This window comes from Gastrolobium bilobum, unplaced genomic scaffold (genome assembly GCF_033153095.1).
Source record: "Gastrolobium bilobum isolate Gb01-03AN ecotype WA unplaced genomic scaffold, APGP_CSIRO_Gbil_v1 utg67640, whole genome shotgun sequence".
NCBI classification, from domain to species: domain Eukaryota; kingdom Viridiplantae; phylum Streptophyta; class Magnoliopsida; order Fabales; family Fabaceae; genus Gastrolobium; species Gastrolobium bilobum.
In genome coordinates, this window is record NW_026896989.1 from 219,478 (window position 1) to 229,688 (window position 10,211).

The window sequence follows — 10,211 nt, forward strand, 5'->3', positions numbered from 1 at the left end:
CACGCTTAAAAAAAAAAAAGTCAAACCAAAATCAGGATACGACGCCGTATCCTTGTTGCAGGAATGAACAGTGTCATTCCTGCAACATGATTCTTATATTTCCCTAAAAAAAATAGCTATTTGAAAAATAAAAAAACTACTGAAAAGTAAGTTTGACTAAACGGACTTTTCTATTGAGAATTAAAAATAAAAATAAAAAAGAAAAGGAATTCGAATGCGGAATTGGTAAGAAAGAAATTTTTAAGATAAATGTATTTTCAAAAATTATGTGGAAATTTTGTATTTAAAAGTTTAAAAAAAAAATTATTTGCTTAAAAAAGCCATATATTTACTCCTTGCACATTAATTATTATTATTTTTTAATTCCTAAATTAATTTCACTTTTCTTACTTGGTAAGTTGGTATAATAAATGCGAGGAAAGCTTAAGAGTTAAGAGTTAAGAGTTAAGATTTTAAGTATCCTTCAAATATTTTCTGTTGTATAATAAGCGCGTAGACAAAAATTTTCAAGCTGTTTATAATCATGAAGATGGACCAAACACAGTGTCTCGTAGATGTTTGGTAAGAAGCGCGTACACAAAGTTTGAAGAAGTCTATAAATGCACAATACTTTAAAATGAATCATATGACATGAAAACGCTAGAGAGAGAGAGAGAGAGAGAGAGAGAGTGTAGTAGTTGTAACATTTTTCAACGACGAAAATAGCTTAAGTCGCATGTTGCAGTGGTCACGAAACAACAACATTAAGTAAAATATGTCGAAAGAGAAAAAACACTGCAAATAGAAGAGAGAGACAGAGAGAGAAACTAGAGAGAGAGAGGTGTGAAGGAAGAATGAGTGGTGGAGGTGGTGAAGAAGGGACACCTTTGGAGTTTACTCCAACATGGGTTGTTGCTGCAGTTTGTAGTGTGATCGTTGCTGTTTCTTTTGCCGCAGAGCGTTTACTTCATTATCTTGGCAAGTTTCTTAAGAAGAAGAATCAGAAGCCACTCTATGAAGCTCTACAAAAAATCAAAGAAGGTTCTTTTTCTTTTTTCTTTTTTTGTTTATTTATAAATGATCTGAAAAATGGGATGTGTTAATTTTCTATATTTTGTTTTGTTTTGTTTCAGAGTTGATGCTGTTGGGTTTTATTTCTCTGTTTCTGACGGTGACACAAAATGGGATAATCAAAATCTGTATTCCAAGTGGTTGGACTCACCATATGCTTCCTTGTAGCCTTGAGGATAAAGAAAGTGAAGGATCAAAAACACCCACATCACATTTTCAGAGTTTTTTCTCTTTCTCTGCTATTTCTGGCACTGCTAGGCGACTTTTAGCTACGGAAAAATCAGCAACAACAGAGGAAAAACTTGGATTCTGTGCTGCCAAGGTACTAAACTATACATTTTGGATCCTCATGTGTGGGGAGTGAGGAGAGACTTGGAGCAGTGGTGACATTGCTCCGTGTGATCAGATGGCCACGAGTTCGTTTTCTCTTCGTGATCAGAAAGTCATTGGTTCGAGTTTTAGTAACAGTCTCTTTGCTAAAAGGCAAGGGTAAAATTGCATACAATCGACCCTCACTCCTATTCTCATAGGTCAGAGAGTCTTGTGTAGATGGATTTGCCCTCATAATGCACTTTTTAGCAATCAGTATTTTGTATTGAATTTAATCACTTTAATTGGGTTACTCTTATTTGATAGCTTATATATATATATATATATTTATGTAATATTTTCGTTCATAAATTGAAATTAATTTCAACGAGGTGCACTTTATAGAATAAAGTGGATGTTATGGCCTTTTTATCTGGCATTATCATATTCACAATATTATTTTTGACAGTGTTAATTTGATGATTTTCTCCTGTTATGCATTTAATAGTTTCTTCTAGATACTGAACTATCTTACTGTGTGTTTTTTATTTTCCTTACAGAACAAGGTACCTCTATTGTCCGTGGAAGCATTGCATCAACTGCATATCTTTATTTTTGTCCTAGCTATCGTCCATGTTACCTTTTGTGTTCTGACTATAGTTTTTGGAGGATTACAAGTGAGTATCTAATATGCTTTTATTATAAACTATATTTGTTGAAAGCTTTTCTCTATTAATAAATCAGTCCCATTAATATAGATACGTCAGTGGAAGCACTGGGAAGACTCTGTTAACAAAGAAAACTATGAAACAGAAGCACACAGAGGTATATAAATTTTATCAGTTATAGTATATTCTCTCTGTGAACTATTATTTTATAGTGTATCAAACTCAATATGCCCTTTAAGATCAACATAATCATACTTTATATAGGCTAAATTTCTGTTTTTGTGGACCATTAAACCATTGACAATAACTTTTATACAAATAATGTTGATCATTGAACTTCTGAAATGCTATCTAATTGTTTTTTTTTTTTCTTTTCTCTAATCTTTATATGCATACTGGTTTGATGCAGTTCTGGAACCAACAGTTACTCATGTTCGCGAGCATGCTTTTATAAAGAATCGTTTCACAGGTTTTGGCAAAGATTCTGCTCTACTGGGTTGGTTGGTAGGTTATTTATGAGTATTTAATGGTCTGAAGCTTTGGATAAATAGAATATATACTCATGTTATACCAAAGCCCGTTCCAATCCTTTAATTTTTTTTATTTTGTTGTTGGATATATCCTCCGATTTTTCGATTATCCAACTAGTACGGTTTGAGCACGGTAAGACCCATTATTGGGGGCGACTCTCCTAAAATTATTTTTTTCATTCTCAGAGCTCGAACTCGAGATCTCTGGTTATGGGCAAAAACTGAACCAATGGTTGTTGGATCCAATCCTTTAATTTGAAGATATACTAATATCAACCTTCCATTCCATTCTATAAATACGACTACACACATGCCATAAACATTGGTTTCTATTGTTTGATTACCACTATGCAGCTCTTTTGGGATTAAAAAACTAACTGCTCCTTTCTGTATAGTGTAGACCACACAAATTAGTAATATAGAAATTATTATGAAGTGCCTTGGCCATGTTGTTGTTGACATTATTGTTATTCCATCTAATTTTTTGTGTTTCTTTCAGAAATCCTTTTTCAAGCAATTTTATGGATCTGTGACAAAATTAGATTATGTGACATTAAGGCTTGGTTTCATTATGGTAAGATTTTAGTGTGCCTTATTTGCTGTCAAATAAGTTCCAAGCTTGCTATTAGCCTGTGCTTTCTATGATTGTCCCATAATATTTTGTATCTCTGTTTTAGACCCACACCAGGGGAAATCCAAAGTTCAATTTTCACAAGTACATGATTCGTGCCCTTGAAGATGATTTCAAGAAAGTTGTTGGTATAAGGTATGTGTTTCTGCAGAAGAATTTTGTAGTAGTTATTTAAGCTTCTATGCTTATTACACATCTTCATAAGTTAATTACCCAAGCTTTCTCATTGTTGGGCTTATAGTATAAGCTGTTTCCTTGTTGCAGTTGGTATCTTTGGATCTTTGTGGTGATCTTCTTGTTGCTTAATATCAATGGTATGTTACATGACTTAGCACATATGTCCTATGACTCAATAGTTACGTTGCAAGCTATTTATATTTTCTGTTTTAAACATGTACAGATGATTTCTTGTGAATTTAATACTACTGTGATGAGTTAGTTACATAAATGCTACTGTGTGGTTTATTGTTCACTGTTGTAACTATATTGTGTCACAATGAACCCCATATATATTTCACAATATTATGTGGTTTCTTGTTTTGCAAGATGGATGGATCAATGTTTTATGCCATTCTCTAAGCTAAAATTCTCCAATTTTGTGGTGAATTTGTACCATGTGCCATTGTTTACCAATGCAGCAATCCCCTACTATTCTTTGTTGTGCTTTTGTTGATGAAACAAATTTAAATAGAATTTTCTTATAATAAAAAGCAAAATGATAATAATAATATAGAAAAGGAGGGAAGAATTTTTTTATATGATATGCAGTGAATTTCGAACATGAGCATCATTGGGGACAATGATTAATATACTTTTGCCTATGAGGAGTGATACTGTGATAGTTCTAGTTGCATATTTTGGTTTTTCTATTTGGTAGAGGACATCAATTTTGAAAATCGAAACTAAGATGCCTGCTTTACTTTTCCAGGTTGGCACACATATTTCTGGATTGCTTTCATTCCTGTCATTGTAAGTATCTTGATAAAGTTGTTTGTCTCTTTTACGTGGACATTTACATGTACATACATTAGTTTTAGAGGTCGTTTGTTTCAGCTTTTAAAAAAAGTAACTTTTATCACTTCCTTATTTTAAAAGTACTTTTTACAAAAGTTAAAGCTATTTATAATTTTATACAAATATTTAGTTTTTAAAAAAAATATTTAGCTTTTGACTTTTGCTTTTCTTAGAAGTTAAAATTTTTAGCTTCTGAAAAAAGTAGGTTTTTGACTTTTTTTTGTGACTTCTCCTTTTTTTAAAAGGAGACATCCAAACGAACTAAAAACGAGAAGTGCTTTTTTTCTTGAAAAAAAGCAACTTTTGAAGAAAAAAAAGCTCATCCAAACGGGCCTTTACTCATCTTGCTGACACATCATATCTTAATTTTGTTCAAGGGATGGGGGAGAAATTGAATGTTGCAAGATGTATGCTTCTTAATCTACTAGCATAAGTATAGTTCAAAAGTAAAACTAAATTGTTGATTCCATTAACATGATGTTGTGCCATAGTTTTCTGCTGCATGGTTAGAGTCTCAAAGACTTCCTTGAATTTCCGATTGCACTTAAGCTAATCTGATATGTCATCTGTCAATGATGTAGATATGAAACTTGCTGAATTTATTAGTTTGTTAAATTTCTTTTTCTGTTTTTCCCTACTAATATTTTACTTATGAAAGAGTTATGTGTTTGTGCAAGTTTTGTGCTTTCTATCAATTTTGGTTTCTTTAGCAACAATGTGTGCACAGGCATATCTATACATTTTAATTCTCAATGCAAGTTTTATGTATTTCTTTTCTAGTTGTTTGTCTCTCTCAGCCTTGTATCTTGGTTAATTTTTCTTTTTCTGTTTTGCATTCCCCAGCTTCTACTTGCTGTTGGCACTAAGCTGGAGCATGTAATAATTCAATTAGCTCATGAAGTAGCTGAAAAGCATACAGCCATAGAAGGTGAATTAGTTGTTCAACCATCAGATGATCACTTCTGGTTTAATCGCCCCCACATTGTCCTCTTCTTGATTCACTTTATCCTTTTCCAAAATGCTTTTGAGATAGCATTTTTTTTCTGGATATGGGTAAGCATACTATTACTTTGAAGCACAATTTATGGTACTTTTTGCTATGCTTTTTTTGGATTTCACTTATGGTTTGAGAGAGTATGGTGGGGGTTGGGGGCAGTGTTTCAAGCTAATGAACTCTCTCATATTATATGAAGTAATGTGAGACACGACCTCGATCATTTATAGATAAATCAACGGTTATGTAGAGCACATTAGAATAAAAAAAAGAGAGGATACCGCGATTTTCTCATGATCCAATGTCATGTGAGAGGATTCATTCTCGTGTTTCATAATTGTAATGAATGTAACCTTATAATCTTGTGCATCTCAGGTTACATATGGCTTTGACTCCTGTATAATGGGAAGAGTCCGTTACATTATTCCAAGGCTCATTATTGGGTAACTACAATACTCAAATGTCTTATATATTTTCACTCCTTTCCATGTGAGTTCTAAATTTCTTTCTTTTCCCTTCTTAACTCCTTTTTTCTTACCCCTTTCTGTTGGGGATTGTAGGGTATTTATTCAATTACTATGTAGTTATAGTACCCTACCACTCTATGCAATTGTCACACAGGTAAGTTTGAGTTGCTTTTTCAAACTGAAATGCAAATAAGTTTTCTTAAATCAAGGCCTATTTGTATATTGACATTCATCAATTTTACCCTTTATATATAGATGGGAACTAGCTATAAGAAGGCCATATTTGATGAACAAGTGCAAGCACGCCTTGTTGGTTGGGCACAAAAGGCGAAGAAGAAAGGGTTAAAACCTGATAGCCAACATACCCAAGGAAGTTCTCATGATGGTGTAGCTAATGGAGTTCAACTAGGGACAATTTTCAGAAGGGCATCTGGCACAGAAGACAATGCCATTGTCCCCACAGATGAAGAGTCCAAATGAGTGTGTATCTCCATAAATAAGGGATAAATTTTAAGTACTCTTATAGTACTAAAATTATTACACCAACTTCAATTATAACACATGAGCTTAAGTAGCCTCATAAATGAAAAAGTTACCAAGAAAATGGTTGTAAATTTAGGTGAGTCCAAGTGTTATAAAAATTTACCCCTAGCGAAGATGAACGAACATGTAAACAATGTTTTAGAACCACTATATAATATAGTTGTTGTTTCTTTAGTATCATACGAGCAGCGACACACCCTAAAGTTTCTGCTAGTGGGGGCAAAGATAGTAAACAATAGGAACATACCTTAGTTACCTTAATTAGTGCTTAACAGGAAAACAAAATTTGAAAGACAACGAGGGCTAAAATGTTACCACTAAGATATGTCTTCATTATTTGGGTTACTTGTATAATATTGTCACTCTATTTTAGTTAATTATTTTTAATACTCTTTATTAATCACTTTTATCCACATCCAAATTTTTAAGTAACATTTTTTTTTTCAAAGTTAGTCTTATACGAAAGAAATAAAAAGTAATGTGCCTCGATTCAGTGGCGGACCTAGAGAATTTTATTTATGTTTGCATCTTTAGGGACGAGTTCGGGGCAGTGCCCTCGAAAAAAAAAATTTAAAGAAAATTTCAAATGTATTAAAAAATAAAAGAATATAAACAAAAAAAAAACAATAAAACTTCAACTTAGCATAAAAAAAATAGTAATCAAGTGTCAACTAAGTTGTTACGATAGAATAATTACAAAAGTGTTCTTCGATTCTTCATTCCTTGAAAATATTGGATTATATTTTTATCATAAATCTTATCAATTTTATTTGTTAGTTGTTTCTTAGGTATAATCGGTTCCGTTTGCTGGTTAGGGTTATATAGAAAAAAATAAATTTTGTTTATGATGGTATATTGAATATTTCATGTTAATGTTAACATTTAATACTGAATCCAAATAAATTTAAAATTAAATAAATGAAAAAGAAATAATCAATTAGAAAAAATTTATATATATACAAAAATATAAAAAAATATAAAAAAAATTGAGTAACAAATTATTTTAAAAAAATTTCTTATTCAAAAATAAAAACCCTGTGAAAATGGAATAATATTTAATTCAAAAAACAAAATCTACTTTTCTATTTAGCAAAAAAAGAAGCCACCTTCCCAATTATAAACGAAACACTTGTGAAAAAAAAATTCTCCATAAAATTATGTCTGCAAATGCAGACAATTGCACAAATGTCGGTCTGTCCCTGCCTCGGTTAAAATTTGTCGAGAATTTAAATCAATCCTGTAAGATATTTTTGGGCTAAGGTTGTAAACATCTAAAGTTATATTTTCAATAGAATTTTCATAGCCAAACTCAAAGAAAACAACACCCTGTAAATTTTCCTGCAAATTGTGGAAAGGAAGAAAATAAATCATATTATTATTATTTCACCATCAAATTTTTATTTGCTAAGTTTGAGTGTAAAGAAGGTATAGAACTTCAACTGTTGAAGAAAAAATGTATATATCTTTGCTTTCAATGAAGATGACATTCTTACTAAGAACAAAAGATCTAGTCATGATGACTCTATATCATAAACTCTAAAAAAAAAAAAAATAATAATAATAATTAGTAGTCTTTGGAAGACATCTTAAGAATATTCATGACCCTTCTGGAATCTTTCTTTAATGCCTTCTCAACTTCCAAGAGAAAAAAAAAACACTCTTGCCCAATAAAACTCGTAGTAGGTAACCCTTTGACCCTTCAAAATTGTATAGCACAGAACCTGTCCTTTTTATTAATATGTCTATGCTCTAGCTTAATTTTTGTGGGCAAAATATTATTGCGCGGTTGTACACAGTTTAGAAATGTATCTAAAGTGGAATCAGTCTCTAATTTTGATATTTTAATCCTACTTGTGTTCTTTTCTTGCGCCAGCTTTTTAGAGGAAGAAATGAATAACAAAGCATTGTAAATATTAATCTCTTGTACAATATTGGTTACACAGTCATAGATTTTTGTGGTATATTAGGATATTATCATTATTATTATTATTATTATTATTATTATTATTGGCAATATTATTTTATAGTATTATAAATTACATTCTCAATCTTAACTCTAATTTTTATATATATTATTAGGATGCATTTTTTCTGCAATCAACGTAGATAAGTTATCTATATCTAACCTTAACGACAACGTCGTTTTGGGACAAAAATTAAAGTATTTTTGTAATTATAATTTATTTCAGTATTATAATAATCTTTTTCATTATAATTTTTTTTTAAACCAAAACGACATCATTTTAGAAGTGAATATAAATAACTTAAAGACATTCATTATACAAATATTAAAATCATATTATTATGGGATTTATACTTCTCCTCTCAAAGAGAAGTTTCAAGCTTGCAGCAGATACAATAGAAAATGAGCCCCATATTTTTAAAAGAAAAAAAAAAAAGCAGGCACTCAAGTCGATGAGTTCATGACATGAGGTTAAACTTCTTCCGTAAAAGTAAAAGTAAAAAACCCTATTATTATGAAGGGATTAAATTTTTTCCAAGAACAGCATAAATTTTTCCCCCTCCTATTGATCCTTTGAACTTTGTGCCTTTTTTTATTTAAATAATTAGCCTCACTATTTTGTTCTCTCTGTAAGAAAATGGAAGTATCTTTCGTAAAAGGAGAGACATAAAGCCTTATTATAAATTATATATTTTATTTTAGTTATAATTTATTATAAATGTAAGTCGTTATATGTAAATATACAAATAAATAAGATTGGTTGTAATTTTTTTATTCTTGCACGGATGGAACTTGTTATTATTATTATTATTATACAAAAGAGACACTAACAAATTTGTGAGGTGGTGGAAAATGGTGAGCTTAATGAGTATAAGTATTTGAGACAAGTTGGAAATTGAATTTGACCTCAGATGCTTTCAAAGAATTTAATTAGGTGCTATTTGGTAACAAGATCATTGAAAATTACAACAATAAGAACTTGATTTCTATTTGAATTCCCACCCACTCTAACCCCTAAACTAAACATTGGTGGCTACTTTGACGTTTTTCACTAGCACTTGGAAATGGAGCAAAAGGTTACGAATTTGTTGTCCATAATTTATGGAATAATATCAAATTTTTGGTAGTGTATCATTGTTAAATATTGAAAAATTAAGAGACTTGAAAATGTTTATACAAAAACCTATGAAAATGCTAGTGTATTAAACATTATGTGAACTCCAACTTGCAAACTAGATTTTCCTTAATAAAAACAACCATATAGTGAGAGGCATATGACAAGGGTCACGCGTACATAGAGAGCATGGCACATCCCTTTTTGAATCAAAAAAGATGATACAAAAGAATGAAGAGCAAAACTAAGAGCAATGTTCCCAAACCCATTCCAAATCCATCATAATCATGGCTGGAGATGTTGACATGATGGTTTGTATCATAAGTTGACTTGCCAAAGAAAGGAAATGAAGAAGGCCAGTGAATAATTGCAAATACTAAAAGAGCAAGAAGCACCAACATGAGAGTTGTAAAACTTTTCTCATCTTCTGTTAAAGATTCAACTAAGGATGAATAAGTGTCTAAAATGGACATCACACTCTCCCAGTAGATTAGCATCCCCAAACCCAGCACAAATAGAGAAGGAAGCAGTGGTGATGGCCCCCTTTCCATCTTCTCACTCATGTGCGACTACTAGTACAATTTTGAAAGAAGAAGTTAATGTGATTTATAAGATAGTTTCATTGTGGGGTGTTTGATTGTTGAAGATAGGAATGACACATGTCTAATTGGTTGAGCTATCCCAACGTCTCTTGCAGTAAAGTAACCCCATTTTTTTTAATGCCTATGATTTTCTCAAAGGTAATGGTCTCTGAAGTTGGTTGCCAACTATTACTTTTTGTGTCATTCATACTTTTATATTAAAACCAAAATGGTCGGTTTTTTAATATTATTAAACCTGGATTGGTTATTCACTCGGTCGAATTACTGATAATGAGTTACTACTTCAATCAGTGGATTATTGATTGAACCATTTAAATTAATTTATG

General features: G+C 31.3%; 1 protein-coding gene across 2 annotated transcripts; it reads left to right on the forward strand.

Moving 5' to 3' along the window:
- The first annotated feature begins 771 nt into the window (after positions 1 to 771).
- Positions 772 to 6,345, forward strand: LOC133303249 (MLO-like protein 1). Of its 2 annotated transcripts, none has more exons than XM_061503127.1 (13): positions 772 to 1,020; positions 1,113 to 1,372; positions 1,920 to 2,036; positions 2,118 to 2,184; positions 2,437 to 2,531; positions 3,057 to 3,131; positions 3,235 to 3,323; positions 3,453 to 3,502; positions 4,117 to 4,157; positions 5,046 to 5,255; positions 5,572 to 5,639; positions 5,757 to 5,817; positions 5,919 to 6,345. In XM_061503127.1, exons 1-13 carry the CDS (start codon positions 834 to 836, stop codon positions 6,141 to 6,143), a joined length of 1,545 nt encoding a protein of 514 aa, XP_061359111.1. In that variant the 5' UTR covers positions 772 to 833; the 3' UTR covers positions 6,144 to 6,345. The 2 variants fall into 2 exon arrangements, with proteins under 2 accessions (XP_061359111.1, XP_061359112.1); XM_061503128.1 differs by having other exon boundaries at positions 2,452 to 2,531.
- The last annotated feature ends 3,866 nt before the right edge of the window (positions 6,346 to 10,211 follow it).